The sequence below is a fragment of the Balaenoptera ricei genome, chromosome 11 (assembly GCF_028023285.1).
Source record: "Balaenoptera ricei isolate mBalRic1 chromosome 11, mBalRic1.hap2, whole genome shotgun sequence".
Taxonomy (NCBI): Eukaryota; Metazoa; Chordata; class Mammalia; order Artiodactyla; family Balaenopteridae; genus Balaenoptera; species Balaenoptera ricei.
Window position 1 is genome coordinate 58,641,229 of NC_082649.1, and position 24,941 is coordinate 58,666,169.

The 24,941-nt window shown below is 39.5% G+C and overlaps 1 protein-coding gene and 1 pseudogene across 2 annotated transcripts in view; one reads left to right on the forward strand and one right to left on the reverse strand.

Moving 5' to 3' along the window:
* KIF15 (kinesin family member 15) overlaps positions 1–24,941 on the reverse strand; it is a 75,539-nt gene that overhangs the window by 23,968 nt on the left and 26,630 nt on the right. The window contains exons 8-16 of one of the 2 annotated variants that reach the window (XM_059937587.1): positions 15,450–15,659; positions 13,568–13,693; positions 12,950–13,072; positions 10,869–10,992; positions 10,254–10,330; positions 9,818–10,027; positions 8,729–8,906; positions 6,746–6,887; positions 5,786–5,927 (exon numbers count right to left, since the gene is read on the reverse strand). In XM_059937587.1, coding sequence (XP_059793570.1) covers positions 5,786–5,927; positions 6,746–6,887; positions 8,729–8,906; positions 9,818–10,027; positions 10,254–10,330; positions 10,869–10,992; positions 12,950–13,072; positions 13,568–13,693; positions 15,450–15,659 — 1,332 coding nt within the window. Of the gene's footprint in view, positions 1–5,785; positions 5,928–6,745; positions 6,912–8,728; positions 8,907–9,817; positions 10,028–10,253; positions 10,331–10,868; positions 10,993–12,949; positions 13,073–13,567; positions 13,694–15,449; positions 15,660–24,941 lie in introns of both variants that reach the window. The other variant, XM_059937586.1, reaches the window with a different exon arrangement.
* LOC132374234 (protein LTO1 homolog) lies at positions 502–1,020 on the forward strand (annotated as a pseudogene).

Below are 24,941 nucleotides of genomic sequence, written 5' to 3' on the forward strand. Positions count from 1 at the left end.
GAGAAAAACATGAGAAAAACACTATTTTATTTTATTATTTTTTAAAACATTTTTATTGGAGTATAATTGCTTTACAATGGTGTGTTAGTTTCTGCTTTATAACAAAGTGAATCAGCTATACATATACATATATCCCCATATCTCTTCCCTCTTGCGCCTCCCTCCCACCCTCCCTATACCACCCCTCTAGGTGGTCACAAAGCACCGAGCTGATCTCCCTGTGCCATGCGGCTGTTTCCCACTAGCTATCTATTTTACATTTGGTAGTGTATATGAGTCCATGCCACTCTCTCATTTCGTCCCAGCTTACCCTTCCCCCTCCCTGTGTCCTCAAGTCCATTCTCTACATCTGCGTCTTTATTCCTGTGCTGCCCCTCCCTAGGTTCTTCAGAACCATTTTTTTTTTCAGATTCCATATATAAAACATGGTCTGTTTTTAAAAAAAGGTAAACCTGTGTCATGCCATTTAAAAATAAAATAGTAGACGCATTAAACATCTCAATGCAAAAAGAAAATTATAAACGTAGTAAAAGAGGTGTCCGTGCCCGAGGCTTTGCGGGTCTGTGGCCGGGAGGGGCGGGGGTTGGGGTCGCGGCGGCTGCCGCCGTGGCCGGGAGTCAGGACATGTTCGATGCCATCGTGATGGCGGATGAGAGGTTTCACGGGGAAGGGTATCAGGAAGGCTATGAATAAGGAAGTAGTTTGGGTATGATTGAAGGAAGACAGTATAACACGTTACATGGAGCTAAAATCAGATCTGAGATCAGGTGCTACCAAGGTTTTGCTTCTGCGTGGAGATGTCTCCTGCACGGTTCCACCACTGAGAAAGACAGCAGAAAGATGAAGGTCTTAGAATCGTTGATTGGAATGATTCAGAAACTCCCTTATGATGACCCTACTTATGATAAACTTCATGAAGACTTAGACAAAATTAGAGGGAAATTTAAGCAGCCTTGTTCATTACTAAACATTCAGCCCGACTTTAAAATTAGTGCAGAAGGTTCCGGACTTTCATTTTGAGGATGACAGAGGAACAAAGACGAAACATCAAAGAACAGATGTTTGTATGTTAAGTGTTTAAAAATGCGATTAAAGGCAAAACAATGATGAGGGATTCACTGTTTTGCAGGGAGAGTTCCAGCTTGGCCGGTGCCTTCCCCTGAGGTCTGCCTGCATCGCCTCAGTGGCCCCCACGGGGCCCCTCCACACAAGCCCGTCCTTTGTTGGGCCCTGTCTGCTCTGCTGTCTGAACGCGGCCCTGGCAGAGCCCTCGCGGGGCTGCTCTTCTCTGGTCCAGGGTCCAGGCCGCTGGCTCAGGGGTTCTCGTCACCTGGCAGGCCTGGCTGGATCTAGACTCGGGTTGGCTCTGGATAGGATAAACCTCCCCTTTACCCCCCAGGCTTCGGTCAGCGCTCACAGGGACAGTTTTTTAAAAAATGAGAGCTACAGGGTTGACACGAAGCAGGTTAATGGGAAGGAGTGATGGGTACTGTGACATTTATTGACCCTTGAGATGTGCCAGTGCCGTGACCTGCTTCTCATGTTTTATTTAGTCCCTTCCGGAGCCCATGAGGTGGGCATTATTCCCACTTTACAGACGAGGAAACCAAGGCCCAACAGACTGCCTGGTCCAAGGGCAGCGGGCTGTAGAGCTGGGACTCCAACCCCGGCACCCGGCTCTCTCCCCCGTCTCCTGGTGCCCGCTCTGGAACGTGCGGTCGCACCCACAGGCTCAGGGTCCCTGCCCGCAGGTCCCCGCTGTGCCCCGGGGAGCCCTGGGGCATCTCCTGTGGCCATGGACGTGGGTGTCTGGCTGAGAGGAGGAGAGGCCAGCCCTGTCCCCAGGGAGCCGGGACGTGCTCTTCCTCTGTCCCCTGGTAGGTGGGGCTCTGCAGCATCAAAAATGGTCACCGTTCTATGTGCAGAAACTTTGGAGCCTTACTGCAGCCTTCCTTTTATTGTGAGTTCTTCTGTCTTCTGCCCAGACTTAAAAGGCATCGTCTGTATGCGGTGAGGTCCAGGCAGGCCAGTCCCCCCTGAGATGCGTGGCTCCCAGGCATTTCTCTGCACATGACGGCCCGTGTCCAGGCCCCTCGGGCACCCCGGCCCAAGGCCTCTCCCCACCCGCTCCTGGCACAGGGAGCAGATCTGGAAGCCATGAGTGAGATTAGCACAGGGATAGCCGTGAATCCGCTCCAGATTTTAAAATCATTCCAGAGCATCTGGGTAAACCGTGCTCCCCTGGCAGCTGCTGGGGGCGTCCCTGCGGGGCCTGGGACGCTGGCCCTCACCGTGTGCCAAGGAGGGAGAAACAGCTTCTAGCTGTTGGAGGACAAGACTCCGGCTTTATCCTGCTCGGCTGTCTTACGTGTGTCTCGCTGTTTGTTCCTGGCCTGCAGCCCCACCTCAGTTCTGCAGAGGCCGGGGCTGGGCACACGGCCTCAGATGTGCCTTCGTCACAGACACCAGCAGCGCTTATCTCTGACTGGTGGAATGGAGGGGCTTTTGTTGTTGTTTTCCTGGGTGGATTTTTGTGTTTCCTAAACTATCTGTTTAGATAATGTATTATTTTTATAATTGGAGGAAAAAATAAACAGCATATTTTAAAGCAAAAAAAATAAAAAGTAAAAAATAAAAGTAGTAAAAGAAAGTAGAATATACTGATGCTCTTGAGATTGTCTAGGCCTTTAAAAATGTATTTAAAAAGTCACAAAGAGGGAATTCCCTGGCAGGCCAGTGGTCAGGACTTGGCACTTTCACTGCTGGGGCCCGGGTTCGATCTCTGGTCAGGGAACTAAGATCCAGCAAGCCACTCGGCACGGCCAAAAAAAGAAAGTCGCAAAGATAAAAGATCGGTAAACCTGGCTATATCACAATTTTAAAACTTCTGTATAACAAAAGTATCACATACAAAGATGAAAGACAAGGAACATGATGGCAGAATATACTGGCAGTATACATAACAAACAAAAGATTAACACATAAAACGCCTACAAATCACAAGAAAAAGATAAGTAACTAGTAGGAAAATAGGCACTTTTTCATAGGTCAAACATCTTTTCCTGTGTTCCAACCAATGGCAATGAACATAGGAAAAGATGTGGTCTGACCTCACTAGAAATGAGGGAAAGTAGAATTAAAACCATTTTCACCCATCAGACTGGAGAACAATGCCAGTTCTGGGGCCAGTGCTATGGAAGGAGTGCTCCCAGGCTTCCTGGGAAGGAATGTGGTGCAGCCACTGGAGGGCACTTCAGCAGGATACTGAAACGTCCTAAAACTACCACTTCTCCTTCATAAAACCCGCCCCGGAGAATGCTTGCACTGGAAACCACCTAAATAAGCCACGTAATTATTCCAAAGCACAGAAGCCTGGGTTTAAAATGAGGTAGAGTTCTAAGTACTAGTTCATGTGGAAAGACCCAAGGCATATTCCTGAGTTAACAAAAGCCCATTGCAGAATAACATATGTAGGATGATTCCATTTATTTTTAAAAACAAAGTACGACAAAAAAAAAAAAAAACTATCTATGAAATAACTCTACATATCTTCTCAGACTATGTATATTTACTGTACAAAATTGCTAAGAAAAAGGATTCCCAAATTGATGATAAATTACCCCTGGGGATGGGGATGGGGGATGAAGGACCAGATTAGACCCAGACTGGCAGTGGTACTCAAAAGGAACTTTAACCGAAACTTGTATACATATGTATACTTTCTTTAAACAAGGATAATGTATCCATAAAGTTCTCATATAATTAAAAATGAACAACAGCAACAAGACCTGAATTGCTATGCTACTCTTGGCAAACCTTTTAATCCCCTTCAGCCTGTTTGCTCAGCTATAAAAAGAAGTAGACTAGAATGCCACAGTGCTTCAAGCTCTATAATTCTATTGCTAAGGGGCTACAAACTCAAATTATGAAACATTTGATGATATTCTCTAAGTATTTTAAAATAATTTCCTGCACAGATTTTAAAGGCCGCCTTTTTAAAAAAGCAATCTTAAAAATTCTACCTTTATAAGAAAAAATAGTATTTTTCTTGTATTTACTTGAAAATAGTATTTTCAAGTTAAATAATAGTATTTAACTTGATATATATCAAGTTAAATCATGATATATCCATACAGTATGTTCTTGTGCAGCTGCCAAAACAAAACAAAAAACAAACAAAAACAAAAAGGAGAGAGGGACTTCCCTGGTGGTGCAGTGGTTAAGAATCTGTCTGCCAATGCAGGGGACACGGGTTCAAGCCCTGGTCTGGGAAGATTCCACATGCCGCGGAGCAACTAAGTCTGTGTGCCACAACTATTGAGCCTGTGTGCTGCAACTACTGAAGCCCACGAACCTAGAGCCCGTGCTCCACAACGAGAAGCCACCACAATGAGAAGCCCGCGCACTGCAACAAAGAGTAGCCTCTGCTCACTGCAACTAGAGAAAGCCCGTGTGCAGCAACAAAGACCCAACGCAGCCAAAAAAAAAAAAAAAAAGTGAGAGAAAGTTTGTTTTTCTCCCTTTAGACGTGGGACAAACTCTAAAATATCATTATGTTTAAACAAAAAATTGAGGTGTAGAATGATGTGTATGTGTATGCTGTTTGTGGAAAAAAAATATATGAAAAAGAAAGAAAAAACAAAAAAACTTTGTGACATTGACTGCCTCCAAGGAGGGTCTTGGTTGGCTGAAAGGACAGCAGACAGAATGAGACTTGTCACTTCGTACCTTTAACAATTCCAGTCATGGGACTTCCCTGGTGGTGCAGCGGTTAAGACTCTATGCTCCCAATGCAGGGGGCCCGGGTTCGATCCCTAGCCAGGGAATTAGATCCCACATCCATGCCGCAACTAAAAGTTCACATGCCACAACTAAGGAGCCCACATACTGCAACTAAGGAGCCGGCAAGCCGCAACTAAGGAGCCTGCGAGCCGCAACTGAGGAGCTCGCCTGCTGCAACTAAGACCCAGTGCAACCAAATAAATAATATTAAAAAAAAAATTCCAGTCATGTGATTACCTATTCAAACAAATAAAATTACTTTAAAAAGCAGTATCCCATTAAGTGATACAAAAAGCATCACTGATAAAGATAACCATTAGAGAGAAACATCTATTATTTTTAAGATGTATAAGGAAAGGTTTTTTCAGCCTTCAGAGAATTTGGTCCAAAAGTTAAAATAACCAGAATGAGCAGCATTAGCTTCTTAACCTTTGCCTTCCTTATGTATTCCCCTTCCCTCTCCTCATTCTCAGATGTTCACGGTTTTCTTCTTTCATGAGGGCTATGGTTATTTAGGGGAACAATCCCTTCTATTATCCCCCGTGTTACCCTTGATCCTTTAGTGGTCTTTATCTTTAGGATTTCTATTCTTCCACTGCAAGCTTTGAGCACACAACACATTATAGCAACAATTGCCATATACTGAGAGCCATCAGGTGCCAGGCACTTTATTATCTCATTTAATGCTCTAAAAACCCTGTTATTAAGTTGGCCTCATCTCCAATTCAGAGGCAATAAATGAGGCTCAGAAGTTAGGAAACCCTGCCTAAGGTTACTGACAGATTAGAATTTGAACCCAGGTCTGATTCCAAATGCTGTATTCTTCCCCACATGACCCTGCCACTGGGGGTATACATCAGAACCCTAGGACTAGTATTACCCTGGGGTTAACTGTTGGCAAGGGATTCTATCTGTATCTGGAGATAATCTGTGCAGACTCTCCATTATTAACAAAATGAGACACCACTGATTTAAGGTTGAAGTATTGCTTCAGATTACCTACCTTAAGTGTTTCAGCATGAATTTTATTCAGCTGAGAAACTTCTTGCCGCTTGCAGGCTTTTGTTGCTTCCAAAAGGTTTTCAAGATTAAGGTTCGCTTTTTGCAAAGACTGAAGCTCTGATTCTAATTCCAGCTGCCTTTTCCTAATACGTATTATAATATTGAGTGTTTCAGGTAATAAGTAATGTCATACATTTGTAGAGTACTTTACAGTTTATGTTCTCACACAACTTTATAGTTATCTCTTTAAATCAGAGATATTCTCAGATTATTACTGGGATTTTCCAATTGGGTAAAATACAGCTCAGAGATTGATGACTGCTTAAGGTATTCAACTAGCAAATGGTAGCGTTCCAATTCAAAAGCCCAAACAATCCACAATGATTCCATATGTAACACGTTATTTTTAAAACAAACATTTCTATATATTTTAGAATAGGATTAATCTTAGTTATAATATGAATGTGGTTTATCTTTGTTTTCTTTTACACAGAATATCAAGTGAGAATATTAACAGGAAAAATTTAATAAAAAATAAATAACTGCATAGAACGTGAATCTCAAAAAAAAAAAAAAGAATATTAACAAACCTGTAATTTCTAAAAATCCTGATCTAATTCATAACAGCAGTGATTTAAATTTGCTGGCCAGATACAGAATTTACAAGTAACTTTAACAGATACTCATCTCAATAGGTATATCCCTTAAAACATCTGTATCATCTAGTTCACTGAATATATTATTAAAGACTAGAAGTTTATGTCAACTGTACCTCAATTTTTAAAAATGAGTAAAGAAAAAGAGCTAGATGCAAGCCCTTTTCCTTCATGTCAAAACAAGTTAGCTGCTATATTAGAATATTTAAGGTAAATGCTCAATTAAATCATCAATGCTAAACACCAAAACAAACCAACACTAAAAGATCAGAAATAGTAAGCATGAATGTGTATTTATACTTTACCTAGTTAGTTCTTTGAATTCTTCATATTCTTGCTTTGAATTATTCAGCTCTGTCTGAACTTGCAGGAGTTGTGCTTTTAACTTCTCAGTGTTTGCTAACGAACATGGCTCTTTCAGAGCTTTAGGAGAGAATCTTTGCTCACCTGATAATAAGGAAACAACCTGGTCTTTGAAAGAGAAAAATAACAGAATACATATTCTAAGTTCTCTGCCAGGTATCAATTTTGAAGCACAAGGAGGAAAAAAGAGAAATCATTGGAAAGTGGACCCTAAAATACAAGGGCCTGTAACTCAAGAGGAGACATAAGACACAACCCAGTGCATCAAAGAGTATCAGAAGTTGTTTTTGAGAAGCTGTGAAGCCACAGGATGAAGGGGCATATTTAAGCCAACACCTTTTCCATTAAGAGAAAAGAGCAAACAATGACTGAAGTATAACACCCACACTGCTGGACAGAGAAACATCACCAATTGAATCTTCCAGGAATTAGTGCCAACGGTCAATGAATTTTTAGCAAAAGAAACAAATAGCAATGGCAGCCAACTGAAAGAACTTGGTATCATCTACCAGGTAGAATATATTAATTTTCAGGGATTGCTTAGAAGGCTGAATTTGTTGAAAAGAGTGCCACTGAGTTTCAGTATGGGAAATAACATGTAAAAATGTTTAGAGAGGGACTTCCCTGGTGGTCCAGTGGTAAAGAATCAGCTTTCCAATGCAGGGGACGTGGTTTCGATCCCTGTTTGGGGAACTAAGATCTCACATGCCGTGGAGCAACTAAGCCCGTGCACCACAACTATTGAGCTCGTGCGCCTCATTGAGAGCCCACCTGCCGCAAACTACAGAGGAGCCCATGCGCTCTGGAACCCGCGTGCCACAACTACAGGGCCCACAAGCCCTGGAGTCTGTGCACCACAGCTAGAGAGAGAAAACCTGCACGCCACAACTAGAGAGAAGCCCACGTGCTGCAGCTAGACAGAAACCTGAGCAGACTGCGCACTGTAACGAAAAGATCCTGCATGCTTCAACAGAGATGCCTCAACAAAGAATCCATGTGCTGCAAGTAAGACCTGACACAGCCAAAAAAAAATAAGGAAAATAAATAAATAAAATAAATAAATATGTTTTAAAAAAAGAAGATTGAAGTAAATACCCCAAACTGCTTATTAAAAAAGAAATTGTTTAGAGAATGATGTATGTTTAGAAGATGGTGAGGTCCAGAAATTACCATTAGTATCTTTCAAAGGTAGTAAGTTAAGGTACTACTGAGGGCAAAATGGCCAACAAAATACAGAGCATTGTAGGAAAAAATAGTTAATACAGAAAACCTGATTTTAACTTTGCATCTAAAATTGTGGTCTCTCTACAACCCATATTCTGTGAATTTTATTCTTTTGTTAATTCATAACAGGATGGAAGAAGGCTTGGAAAAGGAAATTTTAAAAATATTTTTTTCCTTTATCACTGCAGTATAAAAAGATTAGAACTATCTCAATTTCAACCTAAAGAGAAACAAAGGCTGAAACAGAGTGTGATAAAAGACCATGAAGATATTCACTCTAAGAATGGAGCAAACATAGACTTTGTTACCAAATCCCAGAGCATTCACACCAATAGCTGCCAAGCGTGTAAATCAGATCAGTAACTAAACCACTTTTCAGAGAGTAACAGTAAACTTACAGAACTAATGTAGAGCAGAACGTACACTGGCAAGCATGACCCGCAACCATGACGTCAGGACCAATCACTGTGCTGGCTGGACTATGAGTCTGATCACCCTGACATCTCTCACACTGTACAGATGTTCGTCAGGTGAATAAATATCTCAACTCTACACTCATTCATGTTGTCGTTAGTTAAGTACTTTTCATTTCAAATACTTAAAATAGGAAAATTCCACTTAATAAAAATGTAAAGTAATATGTGAATCAATCTTTTATCTGTAAGACAGAGAAAGGCATGTTTACAACTATCACGTCTTACTTTTGTCATTTTTCTCTGTGCCAGATACTTCAAAGAAAGCTTTTTCCAGGATTGTGATGGTCTGGGCATCCATTTCGTGGGCTCTTTTCACAGGCTGTGACAATCTCAGTCTTCTGTTCTCCTCCCTGAGGGAATGATTTTCCATAGCATATTTTGCAACTCTGGGGTGGTGCTCTACCTGTCACATGGAAGAATTAGAGACTTACGTATTTACAAACATGACCTTAGTGAACAAGTCCTTCCGAAAGCCAACAGCAAACACTGTGGACACCGCAGGCACTGCGGGGGTGGGGAGCACCTCAGCTTTTACCATCAGACTGAATACGTGCATATCCTACAACTCTGAACTCTACATTCGGGTCAGGAAACTCGAAACTTCCCTGTCTACCCCTGAAACGTTCACCCAGGCACCTGCGGTGATAAGCACAGGGTGCACATTGTGGCAGGCTCTTCCTGCAAAGGAGACGGCTTGAATTAACACACTGAAAAGAATTAGGAAACTCTACTGACCAGGGTGGAATGCCCCCAAAAGACACATTAAATGAAAAGGGCAAGGTACAGAAAAGTGTGTATGCTGTCTTCTGTGCACAAAAGGGATAAAAGTAAAAACTTCTATCAATATTAGTTGGAAAATGCAGAAAAACCTCTCAAAAGATATCCCCTCTGGTAAGAGATTATCCTTGTTTTTTAATTACGTGCCTGTGTTAACTATCCATCCTCTCAGGGAAAAGGAAAAACAACAACACTTCAAAGGGCTCAGCTGCGAAGAGACTACTGGCTCCGATAACCCCAGGTGCCCACTGGGAGGAAGTGCGCTTGGCCTGCTGGGGCTAAGTGCCACGGCAGCGACACCACCACAACCACCACCACGTCCTCCCTTCTCCCTTCAGGTTTTACTACTTTAGAAAATTGGGGGGTGGGGGGGAAGGGGGGAGGGGCACATTATGCAATCATACTGTCAGTTGAATTCATTTAAAACACTTTCTCTTGCATTAAATTACAAGAATTTCCTGACCAATTTGGTGACTGATTCATACTTGCCTTGAACTTCTTTTAGTTTTACAATTACTGCGAATGTCATGTACTCACTTGTTCTCGCAGAGTTTGAATCTCATCCCTCAATTCCAACAGCAAACGATCCTGCTCCTCGGGCAGAAAACTTCCCCGGGATTCCTTGTGGAGCTTCTCCAGGCGCATTATTTGATCCTCTCGGAATTTCACGATCATTTTATTAGATTGAATAAATTTTTCTTTTTTGAGGGTGAGGTCTTCCAATTGGCTAACTTTTTCTACCAAAGACTTAAGAAATTCATAATTTGGTTAAACATAAAAAATAATTGGGCTTCCCTAAATTTTCACAAAACAAGCAATAAACACTAACTTCACATTTAATCTCAAAGGCAAAATTAGGTTTTTCAGTCTTCCTTTGTTTTATTTACTTGTGCCATTTATTTCACTCGGAAAAGCTCCTCATAGTGAAAGCCTAAAATATCTTGAATCCCCTTTTACTAATTCAGTTTCCTACCTTCTTTTCCTGTTCAGATTTCTTAAAGAATAACATTGCCTCTCGGAAATACTTCATGTAGTCAGTCTCATCTTTGTCTGTAACGGGTCCAGTAAGAAAGAAAAGGAAAGAGGAAAAATGTTTTATCTCTCAAATTTTAAGAACAAGAAATGAGCTAAAATAGCCTTTGATTGACTGCTCTCAATTCGTCTTAAAGAATCACTCTCATCACCAGATCATGAATTTCAAATTAACCCAGTCTACAAATTACCTATTCTTTGAAGAAAAGTAAGTCTCTCATATCCAATTTAGTAAACATATAAAGATTACATATGACAGAATCTTGGAAGTGGATCTAAATGAAATTTACTAGTATCTCTTTTTAGCACTTATTAGGGATGAATTATTCAAAATTATTTCTACTCCCCTTTCCCACCACATCTCACAGAAATCAGTACCTGTGGTAACTGTGTCTGGTTACAAAGTACCACGTTCCTATGTAGGTGAAATAAACAGGAACAGACACTCGTGGGAAATCTGGGTAGCCTTACTGTGTTGTTCCTGTCACTGGAGGGCTCTCATACTAATACCCATGCCTGGATTGCCTCCGGTTAGAGGACACTGCGCCCGTCGTACCTCCAGTCCGAAAGCTTTCTGGTGGTATCTGCCCTGCAGTAAGCTGGGCCAGCTGCTCTTTGAGCCTCTTCACTTCAGCTTGGAGCTGGGTCACATTTCCTTGCGTGTCTTCATTTACCACTGCCTGTTCAAGAATTTTTTTAAAAAGCATTAAAAGAATGCTGAGCCATACAGTCTCGTGTTTATATTTGTTTGTATGATTTGGAGTGACGAAGACCAAACAAAACTGCGCTTGCATCTCACAAACAGTCCAAAGGCCTCCAAAATCAGTGCGCTGGAGTGTGGAGGGAGCTTCCTTCCCCTCTGCCTTCACACCTAGAGCCAGAGACTCTTTCCCCTCCCCTCCCCAAGCCCCCACTTAGGTCTCTGCTCTGTTGACTGGCCCTGGGCCCTGCTGGGCTGGGTCGCCTCTGGGATCAACATATATTCATCTAACACTGCCTTCTTCCTGAGATAACCCCACCCCGTGAAGAAGAGCAAACACCCCCATGAGTGTCACCTCCCCCTGTCTTCGCTCACTAAAGAGGTGTAAGGAACTGCAGAGCTGACCTGAGCTCCACTGGCTTGGAAGAAACCACCCTCTCCAGAAAAGTCCAACCCTGTATTTCCTAACAGTCTCCTGGAAGGGAGAGTTGGTTTGACAACTCCATTTCTGTTTTATTATCACACTAAATGCTCTTTTAAAGAAATGTCTTATTTGAGACGACTTCTAAGAAGTTCATAACGTCCCACAAAACCTAGAGGGTGATAACAAGAGTCAAGAGCTGAGAACCAACCAAATCAAATACCCAATACTCCAGAGTGAGGGAGAAACCTCTGACAGCCCCAAGGTCCCCATGTTCCTGTCTGTAGCTGGGTCTGCCCACGGGGAAGGACTGTTCACTCTTAAACAAATTCCAGACATCCGAGCCACTTTCCCTTGGTAGGCTGCAGCAGAGGACTCAACATTGGCAGTGACTAGTATAAGGCTCCTGGTTTTGTTATTTCATGTGTTAAGAAGCCATTTCTAGTTGCTTCTGATTGTTATGGACAGCCTCATTAAAAGGCAATCCTATACACTGTGACATCACTGTCACATCGGTGACATCATAATTCTAATTATCCCTGCAGTTCTCAACTCTCTAGTAAGTCCCAAGAGATAGGGTCAGGAAGCTCTAATGATTTTCCTCCTCATATTACAAATATCCCACAGGGGGTTCATAATCCAATAAAATGAATGAATAACCAGACCTATACTCTTCTGCCTTACCCAAGGGAAGAGGCAACATGTACCTCTTTGCTTTTACCATGATAAGATCACTAGGGAGTCTATTTTGGGAGGTAAGAATGACCACTTTCTCCTTTGAAAGAGAGAGGAAATTAATTTGCCAGTTTACGCCCTTTGATTCTTTTGTCTAGAACCAAAGAGCCCTCCAACCTCTCCAAAGCAAGTGGGGAACTCCTTGGTCTTTCGACAGTCTGCACCAGGGGTTGGCAAAGTGCTGCTTGAACATAGCCATGCCCATATGTTTACATATCATCTACAGCTGCTTTCTCACTACAAAGGCAGAGCTGAGTAGTTGGGACAGAGACCATACGGTCCAAGAAGCCGAAATTATTTACCTCTTCGGCCCTTTACAGGAAGTTTTCTGACCACTGGTGTACACAAATATCAAGGAAACTTCTTGCATATAAAGAAAAATGAGGAATCCTTGGAGTTATAGACAACTTGAAAGACAAAGTTTGTCAATATCATTAAACTGCGTTCATAGTGGATCCTCCTGCTCCCAACACCCAGCTCTGATAGCGCGGTTTAGGTAAATAAATTTAGTCTCCAGCCCAATTACAAAGGAAAAACTTTGCCTTCCCTTGAGGAAAAACTAGCCAAACAATAATGACCATAAGACCTACTCTAGTCTCAAATTACATGAGCGATATAGAAGGCTAGGAAAGATAAAATAGAAACCTTGCTTAGAGTTAGGCTTTCACAACAGAGAAATACAGTAACTAAAAGCTAATGTTAATATGAGGGCAATCACAAAAGTGAGATACTGCAAGCTTAAATATTTTTCTAATTTACTTAAGTATACTCAGTATTTTACCTTATTTTTAATCAGCTTGGCTCTTTGGGCAAAATTAAGCGTTGATAGGGTTTCCCCAAAACACCTAGATCCAGGATGAACATTTGCAATTATGGCTGTTTTGGCATTACCTCCAAGGGAATCCTGTTTAATGATATGAATGGTACACATTTTCAGGGGAGAAACCACAAGATGTTGTTTTTTTTTTTTTTAATTTTTTTAAAAAAATTAATTAACTAATTAATTAATTTTTGGCTGTGTTGGGTCTTCGTTTCTGTGCAAGGGCTTTCTCTAGTTGCGGCGACTGGGGGCCACTCTTCATCACGGTGCGCGGGCCTCTCACTATCGCGGCCTCTCTTGTTGCGGAGCACAAGCTCCAGATGCGCAGGCTCAGTAGTTGTGGCTCACGGGCCCAGTTGCTCCGCGGCATGTGGGATCTTCCCAGACCAGAGCTGGAACCCGTGTCCCCTGCATTGGCAGGCAGATTCTCAACCACTGTGCCACCAGGGAAGCCCCACAAGATGTTTTTTAAGCAAACAAAATGTATACTATTAGCACCAAGGCTGAGAGATTATCCAACTGCCAACCATAGTGAGCATAACCAAAACAGGGGCCCAGGAACTCAATTATCTACTTTACCCGGAGTAAGAAGGTAAGTTTGGAGTCTCTGTAGCAAACGTGTCTCTGTTTTCCATTACCCACATCGACAAGTGCAGTAATCACCTGGCCCAGGCAGCTCAACGATCGGTTTATGTTACCTGCTTCCTAGGGTGTTGGGGAAAAAGAACAAAAAATTGAGGTGCACTGATGTCTTTTTAGTATTTTGAATTAAAATATACCTAGCAGGGTGGCAATTTTGAATGGAAAGGCAAGACAGGGACAATATTAAGTTAATAATAATTAACTTATTATTATTAATATTAATTAATAATTATTAATTAATTAATCATTAATTAATATTAAGTTAAGGTAACTAACTTCTCAGCAAAAAGATGTCCTCAACTGTCCACTAACCTTTTCCTATTCGAGGCACACACTGCAATTTTAGTACTATTCAAATACAAACACAAAAATCATGTGAAGGAAAAAAATATCAATGTCACCTCATAATTGTAATAGTTTTAAACTGACCTATAGGTAGGGATAAAATCTAGAAGAGACGAGAGGAAAAAAAGTTGGAGTGCATTAATTGGCATATTTTTCAATCGTTTTATGTTAAAATGTTTGCTACATTATAAGGGTATGGTAACTAATAACCCACTCCCATGTCCCACAAAGCCACCAATGAACATATTACAAGAGAACATTCAGTCTAATTCTGTAATGTAATGTATAATAAAACCTCTTTAAAAGAGTGGTTTCAGGAGAAAAGAAAAATGTTTGGGTTAAACATGTTACACTGGATTTTTACCGTAGGGAGCATATTTCGATAACTGGGTCTGTAGAAGTGGGAGAATAGAAAAAAAGAGAGGAGGAATAGAAATTATTAAGCAAGATGTGATGAGTTCGGAGTTGCCACTATCTGTTACCATTCAGAAAGGTGGTTTAGGGTCACCACCTAAGTTGAGAGCCCTGTCTGTGGAGCTGTTGAATCTCAGCAACTCTTAGCCATGTGCCTCTGGAAAATTTCCTCCAGTTTCTTCAAAATAGAAAGGATAATAGAATCACTTCCCAGAGTTGTTGGGACGGTTAAATAGCTAATATATATAAAGCATTTAGAATGGGCCCAGCATATGTCCTATTTTGAACTTATGCTATTTTTCTTTACTTCATGTCCCTATAGAAACACAAATGTGAGACAGACTGAAACTGCCTGAGAGCTCAAGCGGCTCAAATCCTCACTTTTAAGGCAAACAAGACCCTCTCCTCTACCATTTCTGACTCTTCTCTCTCCCGTCCTTATAGATCCTAAACTGCAGAATCCACACACATTTTATTTTTTTTAATTAATTTTTATTGGAGTATAGTTGTTTTATAATGTAAGAACCTTTTTTTTTTTTTTTTTGGTCCGCAGGGCATGTGGGATCTTAGTTCCCTGACCAAAGACTGAACTCGTGTCCCTTGCATTGGAAGCGTGGAATCCTAACCACTGGACCGCCAGGGAAGTCCCCACACACATTTTATTGACAGTACATATTACAATACATATATGTATACACATTAGCAATACATATTACCAAGAACTTCTGGTAATACCTTAGCCTAGAATGAGGTCCTTAACCCTTAACTCAAGAACTACTTTCCCATGCTTCCCCCAAGCAGGCCATGTCACACCCTTCTTCCTCTGACCCCTGCTACCACTCATATTATCACCCCTTTTGGCATGAATTCAAATACTCTTGCTACTGACACTCATCATATCCCATGTATGTTTACTGTCCCTACCCCACAACAAAAATGTCTATACCTTTTGGATGAAAGCAATTTCTTAATCCTTTGTAGCCCTCAAAACACTTAGCTTGGTACTGACTTCTAGTAATAATTCACAGTCAAGAATTGAAGACCATAATTCCATTCTTACCTTCAATCTCATCCCTTCTGCATGGGTATCTTTTTGCCTTTCAGATCCTGCTAAATCCACCAGATTGAGAAGGGAGGTCCGTATGTTCACAGTTTCATGGCTTTTCTCCATCGACTCTATTGTAATTGTAAAGACTGCATGAGACCTAGAGGATTCTCTATTCATTGATGTCGATGCTACACGTCTGTTTCTCCACCCTCCAGACAACACCTAGGCAAAAGGAAAGTACGTTATCACAACTTCCAAGTGGTCACAACAGCCACGAACATCAGTAGGAAATTTGCAAAGAGTGGTGAGAGACTATCTAATGAGGAATATACTCAAGTTATTTTCCTTTCCCTTTCCTTTTTTGATTCTTCTCCATGTCATGAAAGAAAACAAGCAGGAAATCAGAAGGCATAGGATCTAGAATGGGCTTTGCCATTTCTCTATTTGTATTAACTCAATGCAAATCGCAAAATCTCTCTGAACCCTCTTCTTTACCGAGACTATGAGAAAGTTAGATAAAAGAAATCTTAAAATTACCTTCAAGCCCTAAGTTTTATTAGCTCTTTTGGTCTACAAAGTATTTGTTTTCCCTCCCTATTCCCTGTGGCAAGCAGATACATGAAGGTTCAGACCGCAGACTCTAGAATAGGATGAACATGAGTTCAACTCTTGGCTCCACTATCTACCAGTTGTGTGGTCTGGGGGCCAGTTGACCTTTTCAAGGCTCAGTCCCATATTTGTAAAACGGGAATATGGGTACCTACCTCACAGGGCAGAACATCTCAAACTGTAATATGAATGCTAATCAGCTAGGATCTGGTTAAAATTCAGATTCTGACTCAGCAGACGTGAGGGAGAGAATGAGATCCTGCATTTCTAACAACCTCCTATGTGACACCCATAGTCTGAGAACTACATTCTTGAGTGGCATGGTCATAATATGTATTGGATAAAATGAAGAAATTAGTAGCTTACCTCAAAAAGTAGATAAAAAAATTAAATGAAATAACATATACAAAAGAAGTTAGCACAGGGCTTAGCACATACACTCAATAAATGGAGCTGTTATAACCCTCTCTATTAACCAGCCATAGCATAAAAATGAAATGGTTTATATCTTTATTTTTTTGGTTAGTAGTTCATGCTTCCTTTTCATAACACTAAATACTGTATATTAAATATTAGATAATGATACATTCATACAGCTGTAAAGAGAAAGAGAGCGAGATCCTCAAACATGGGACAAATTTCAAAATACTATTAGCTTAAAAAAGCAAGTGCAGGGCTTCCCTGGTGGTGCTGTGGTTAAGAATCTGCCTGCCAATGATGGGGACACGGGTTCGAACCCTGGTCCGGGAAGATCCCATATGCCGCGGAGCAACTAAGCATGTGCGCAACAACTACTGAGCCTGTGCTCTAGAGCCCGCGAGCCACAACTACTGAGCCCATGTGCCACAACTACTGAAGCCCGCGTGCCTAGAGCCCGTGCTCCGCAACAAGAGAAGCCACTGCAATGAGGAGGCTTCGCACCTCAACAAAGAGTAGCCCCCGCTCGCCGCAACCAGAGAAAGCCCGCGCACAGCAACGAAGACCCAACACAGCCAAAAATAAATAAATAAATTTATAAATTTATAAAAATAAAAATAAATAAAAATTTTAAAAAGCAAGTGCAAAAGTAGCACAATATGCTATCATTTGTACAACATAAGGTGAAAAAGCAAATACAAGTCTGCTTATTTAAATACTTGTGCAAAGGCCAAATACAAACAAAAATCAAAAACAAAACTATTTGGTGAATACTCATGGATTGGAAGACTCAATATTGTTAAGATATTAATTCTCCCCAAATTGATCGACAGATTCAACCCAATCCCACTCAAAAATCCCATCAGTCTTTTCTGTAGAAACTAACAAACTAAATCTGAGTATATGAAAATGCAAAGGACTAAAGAATAACCAAACTAATTGTTAAGAAATTAGAGAACTTACTCTACCTGATCTCAAGACGTACTTCTCAGCAATACAGGCCTAACTCATTTTATCGTGCTTTGCAGATATTATGTTTTTTACAAATTGAAGGTTTGTGGCAACCCTGTGTCAAGCAAGGCTGACTCTCTTGTTAGGGGCTAATGTAGCTGGTGACTAAGTTGAAGCCAATGCTCATTTACCATTCTAAAATTCCTAGGGCCTTAAGAATTATGCTAAATCTCCTCTGCCTATGCTCTATAACCGGAACAACAAAGCCTGGATGACAGCACATCTGTTTACAACATGGTTTACTGAATATTTTAAGGTCACTGTTGAGACCTATTGCTCAGAAAAAAAATTCCTTTGAAAATAGTATTGCTCATTGACAATACACCTGGTCACCCAAGAGCTCTGGGGGAGATGTACAACAAGGTTAAAGTTGTTTTCATGGCTGCTAATACAACATCCATTCGGCAGCCCGTGGATCAAGGAGTCATTTTGACTTTCAAATCTTATTATCGAAGAAATATAGTTCATAAGACTAAAGCTGCCATGGATAGTGATTCCTCTCATGGATCTGGGGAAGGTCAACTGAAAACTTCCTAGAAAGGATTCACCACTCTAGATGCCATAAAGAACATTCACGACTCGTGGCAAGAGGTCAAAATATCAACATTAACAGGACTTTGGAAGAAGCTGACTCCAACCCTCATGGGTGGTTTTGAGGGGTCCAAGACTTCAGTGGAGGAAATAACACAGATGTGGTAGGAGTAGCAAGAGAAGTAGAATTAGAAGTGGAGCCTGAAGGTGTGACTGAACTGCTGCAATCTCCTGATAAAACAGATGAGAGGTTGCTTCTTATGGATGAGCAAAGAGAGTGGTTTCTTGAAATGGAATCTACTCCTGGCGAAGATGCTGTGAAGATTGTTAAAAAGACAACAGAGGATTTAGAATATTATATAAATGTGGTTGATAAAGCAGGGCAAGGTTTGAGAGGACTGACTCCAATTTTGAAAGAAGTTCCACGATGGGTAAAATGGTACCAAACAGCTGCAGAGAAATCATTAGTGACAGTAAGAGTCCCCTGATGCAGCAAGCTTCATTGTTGTCTTATTTTAAGAAATTGCAACATCCACTCCAACCTTCAGCAACCACCATCCCTATCAGTCAGCAGCCATCACCACTGAGGAAAGACCTTCCAGCAGCAAAAAGATTATGATTCACTGAAGGCTCAGAGGATGGTTAGCATTTTTTAACAATAAAATATTTTTAAATTAAGGTATATACATTGTTTTTTTAGACATAATGCTATTGCACACTTAACAAACTACAGAACAGCACTTTTATATGCACTGAGAAACCACAACATTCATGTGACTCACTTTACTGCAATATTTGCTTTATTGTGGTGGTGGGGGACCAAACCTATGATATCCTCAGGTTTGCCTAATATCGAGCAACAATATCAATATCAAGACAGTTGTGTATTGGTAACTGATTCAGACACATAGATCAATGAAACAGAATACAGTCAGATATAAACCCATACATGTACGGTCAATTGATTTTCTTTAAAGGTGCAAAGGCAACCGAATGAGAAAATTTTTTTAAACAAATGGTGCTTCATACGGGATCAAAACCAAAAAGGCAACCCAAGAGTGAACTCTCATGTCAACTATGGGCTTTGGGTGATTACGATATGTCAATGTAAGTTCATCAATTGTACCACTTTAGTGGGGAATGTTTAAAGTGGGGAAGGCTACCCATTTGGGGGAGCACAGGATATATGAGAAATCACTGTACATTCCCCTCACTTTTGCTGTGAACCTAAAATTGCTCATCTTAAAAAGAAGCAAGAGGGACTTCCCTGGTGGTCCAGTGGCGAAGACTCCACACTCCCAATGCAGGGGGCCCAGGTTCGATCCCTGGTTGGGGAACTAGATCCCACATGCTGCAACTAAGGGTTCACATGCCACAACTAAAGATCCTGCATGCTGCAACTAAGACCTGACGCAGCCAAATAAATAAATAAATATTTTTTAAAAAGAAAGGAAGAAAGGGGAAAGAGCATTGAATAAAACAGAACAAAAAACACTAAGAAAGATGGTAGAAAACAGTCCAACAATATCAACAATCATACTTATGTAAAGTTAGGTAAGAGGCTGTGAAAAAAAAAATTTTTTTTTAAAGCAAGATATAACTACATGGTTTTTCTTGTAGAAAAACTTAAAACATTAAAACACAGAGGACTGATGGGAAAACATATACTGGGCAAATAACTAACCAAAAGAATGCTGAATGGTATGTCAATATCAGACAAAATAAATTTTTAAGGCAAAATATGTTAATAGAAAACTGTGTTAATAATAGAAAACTAGGGGCTTCCCTGGTGGCGCAATGGATAAGAATCCGCCTGCCAATGCAGGGGACACGGGTTCAAGCCCTGGTCTGGGAAGATCCCACGTGCCACAGAACAACTAAGCCCATGTGCTACAACTACTGAGCCTGCGCTCTAGAGCCCCCATGCCAAACTACTGAGCCTGTGTGCCTTGAGCCCATGCTCCACAACAAGCAAAGCCACTGCAATGAGATGCCTGCGCACCGCAACGAAGAGTAGCCCCCGCTCTCCACAACTAGAGAAAGCCTGCACAAACCAATGAAGACCCAACGCAGCCAAAAATAAAAATTAAAAAAAAAAACAGAAAACTGTGTTAATATAAATACAAAACTACGAATTCAAATCAAAGGAAGATATATTAATTCTACTACTTGCATATGCCCCTAATAAAAGTCTATCTCTATATGTATACATATATATTTTCGTATATAGACAAAAATCAAGACAAAACCAACACTTTAGTTGGAGATTAATATATCTTAAGTATTGATAGATTATACAGACAAAAAAAATTACTAAAAATATAAAACCCTATATCCAAGGATGTACATTCTTCTCAAGCACACACTTATAAAAGTTGGCCATTGTATTAATCCATAAATAATTTCTCAATAAATCTCAAAGACAAGGAATCACACAAGACCACATTCTCTGATCCCAATGCAATTAACAATCAACATGAAAAATAAATTTAAATTTCCCATAAATTGGGGAATTTAAAATCACATTTCTAAGTAAATCATGGGTCAAAAAAGAAATTATAATGGAATAATACTTAGATCTATATGACAGTTAAGATATTAAAACTTTTGTAAACTTTAAGTAATATTAAGTAAATTTATAGCATTAAATACAAAAGAAAGGCCAAAACGAGCTAAGCATCGAGCTTAAGAAGTCAGAAGAAGGACAGTAGGATAAACCCAAAGAAAATAAAAATAAAACATTAAAGAGTAAGGCCATATAAACCATCACAACTATTCAAAAAGAGAACAAAATTGTAGTTACAGCAAAGATTTTTAAAATGAGAACACTAGGAACAACTTTATACCAATATATTTGAAAACTTAGAGGAAACTGAAATTTTTCCAGGAATACGCAACCTATCAAGACTTCTGAGCCAAAATGCCTGCATAGGTCTATTAAAGAATTTTTATTTGTTGTTAAAAATCTTCTTACTAAATAAATGAATAAATAAACAAATAATCAATCTAACTAAACACAAGGCCCGGATGATTTGGGGGATGAGTGCTACATGCTTTTTAAGAACAGGTCATTCTAATCACACATATTTCCAGAAAACACATAAAGGTGGTAATAAAGCAAGACAAGGAAAGTAGGAAAAAGGAGAATTACAAGTTTATCTAAATCTTAAGCCCTGATGAAAAATGATAAACAAAATACTGACAAAGCTAATCCAATATTTTATCATGTTAACATGTTAAATGAGAAAAACCACATGATCATCTCAGTAGAGGTAGAAAGAGCATCTGACAAAATTTAACACACATCCTTGATTTTATAAGATAGTTAACAGGGTGGCTGATTATAAAAGCATTCTATTAAAAAACCTGCATTTCTATACATAACAGACAACATGTAATTTTAAAAAGAAGTTATCCCCCACCAGAGCAATAAAAAATATAAGGTATATTGGAATAAAGGTAACAAAAAAAGTTAAGACTTTTATGGTAAAAATTATTGTAATGTAAGACATTAAACTCCCAATTAAATGAAGAGACATACCATGTTCATGTATGAATTCTATTGTAAAGATGTCAATCCCTCCAAACTGGTCTCTAACTGCAATGCAATTCCAATCAAAATCTCAACATTATTTTTTGAATATGCAAATATACATACACCGGATCACAAGTAAAACCTATCTTTTACAATGAGAGTCACAGTTTAAGAAGTTTGAATAAGATTTGCTGAAGACTGAAGAATAAATTAATGAACCCTGATATATGTATATTTATTTATTTATAAATATTCACATAATGGATTACACAGCAGTGAAAAAAAGGCAACATAAATGAATTTCATACACTGTGTTGACTTCAAAAAAGTTAGAGAAGGCAAAATACATACCTCTTTTTAAAACTCAAAAACAGGCAATACTAACATTTTAAGAAATACGTACATACGTGATTTAAAAGTAGAAGAAAATGATAATGACATTCAGCACAGTGCTTATGTTCAGGGAGGAACCAGGGATATGAGATAGAAAGAAGCACACAGGTAGAATGATAATATTGGTGATATTTAAGTCTAAATTGTCTAATGGGGTCCTGCAAGTTCATTTTAACATTATGCTTAGTAAGTTATATGCATGTGGCAATATTGTATATGTATCAAATATTACATACAAAAAATTGTTTAAAATCAACTGGCCAGGTTAGAATCCATAAAATGTGAATAGAGGAAGAAAAAGAAAATGTGAACAGACCAATCACAAGCAATGAAATTGAAACTGTGATTAAAAATCTTCCAACAAACAAAAGTCCAGGACCAGATGGCTTCACAGGTGAATTCTATCAAACATTTAGAGAAGAGCTAACACCCATCCTTCTCAAACTCTTCCAAAAAATTGCAGAGGAAGGAACACTCCCAAACTCATTCTATGAGGCCACCAGCACCCTTATACCAAAACCAGACAAAGATACTACAAAGAAAGAAAATTACAGACCAATATCACTGATGAATATAGATGCAAAAATCCTCAACAAAATACTAGCAAACAGAATCCAACAACACATTAAAAGGATCACACACCATGATCAAGTGGGATTTATCCCAGGGATGCAAGGATTCTTCAATATATGCAAATCAATCAATGTGATACACCATATTAACAGAAGAATAAAAACCACATGATCATCTCAATAGATGCAGAAAAAGCTTTCGACAAAATTCAACACCCATTTATGATAAAAACCTTCCAGAAAGTAGGCATAGAGGGAACTTACCTCAACATAATAAAGGCCATATATGACAAACCCACAGCAAACATCATTCTCAATGGTGAAAAACTGAAAGCATTTCCCCTAAGATCAGGAACAAGACAAGGATGTCCACTCTCGCCACTATTATTCAACATAGTTTTGGAAGTCCGAGCCACGGCAATCAGAGAAGAAAAAGAAATAAAAGCAATACAAATTGGAAAAGAAGTAAAACTCTCACTGCTTGCAGATGACATGATACTATACATAGAGAATCCTAAAGATGCCACCAGAAAACCACTAGAGCTAATCAATGAATTTGGTAAAGTTGCAGGATACAAAATTAATGCACAGAAATCTCTTGCATTCCTATACACTAATGATGAAAAATCTGAAAGAGAAATTAAGGAAACACTCCCATTTACCACTGTAACAAAAAGAATAAAATACCTAGGAATAAACCTACCTAGGGAGACAAAACACCTGTATGCAGAAAACTATAAGACACTGATGAAAGAAATTAAAGATGATATAAACAGATGGAGAGATATACCATGTTTTTGGATTGGAAGAATCAATACTGTGAAAACGACTATACTACCCAAAGCAATCTACAGATTCAATGAAATCCCTACCAAATTACCAATGGTATTTTTTACAGAACTAGAACAAAAAATCTTAAAATTTGTATGGAGACACAGAAGACCCTGAATAGCCAAAGCAGTCTTGAGGGAAAAAAATGGAGCTGGAGAAATCAGATTCCCTGACTTCAGATTATACTACAAAGCTAATCAAGACAATATGGTACTGGCACAAAAACAGAAATACAGATCAATGGAACAAGATAGAAAGCCCAGAGATAAACCCACACACCTATGGTCAACTAATCTATGACAAAGGAGGCAAGGATATACAATGGAGAAAAGACAGTCTCTTCAATAAGTGGTGCTGGGAAAACTGGACAGCTACATGTAAAAGAATGAAATTAGAACACTCCCTAACACCATACACAAAAATAAACTCAAAATGGATTAGAGACCTAAATGTAAGATGGGACACTATAAAACTCTTAGAGGAAAACATAGGAAGAACACTCTTTGACATAAATCACAGCAAGATCTTTTTTGATCCACCTCTTACAGTAATGGAAATAAAAACAAAAATAAACAAATGGGACCTAATGAAACTTAAAAGCTTTTGCAAAGCAAAGGAAACTACAAGTAAGACGAAAAGACAACCCTCAGAATGGGAGAAAATATTTGCAAACGAATCAATGGACAAAGGATTAATCTCCAAAATATATACACAGCTCATGCAGCTCAATATTAAAAAAAAAACAACCCAATCCAAAAATGGGCAGAAGACCTAAATAGACATTTCTCCAAAGAAGACATACAGATGGCCAAGAAGTACATGAAAACCTGCTCAACATCACTAATTATTAGAGAAATGCAAATCAAAACTACAATGAGGTATCACCTCACACCAGATAGAATGGGCATCATCAGAAAATCTACAAACAGCAAATGCTGGAGAGGGTGTGGAGAAAAGGGAACCCTCTTGCACTGTTGGTAGGAATGTAAATTGATACAGCCACTATGGAGAACAGTATGGAGGTTCCTTAAAAAACTAAAAATAGAATTACCATATGAGCCAGCAATCCCACTACTGGGCATATACCCAGAGAAAACCATAATTCAAAAAGACACATGCACCCCAATGTTCATTGCAGCACTATTTACCAGGACATGGAAGCAACCTAAATGCCCATCGACAGACAAACAGATAAAAAAGATGTGACACATGTATACAATGGAATATTACTCAGCCATAAAAAGGAATGAAATTGGGTCATTTGTAGAGACATGGATCGATCTAGAGACTGTCATACAGAGTGAAGTAAGTCAGAAAGAGAAAAACAAATAGCGTATATTAATGCATATATGTGGAACCTAGAAAAATGGTACAGATGAACCAGTTTGCAGGGCAGAAATAGAGACACAAATGTAGAGAACAAATGTATGGACATCAAGGTGGGGGAAGTGGCGGGGTGCATTTGTGTGTGTGGTGGTGGGATGAATTGGGAGATTGGGATTGACATATATACACTAACATGTATAAAATGGATAACTAATAAGAACCTGCTGTATAAAAAAATAAATTCAAAAAAATTCAAAAATTCAAAAAAAAAATGTGAAT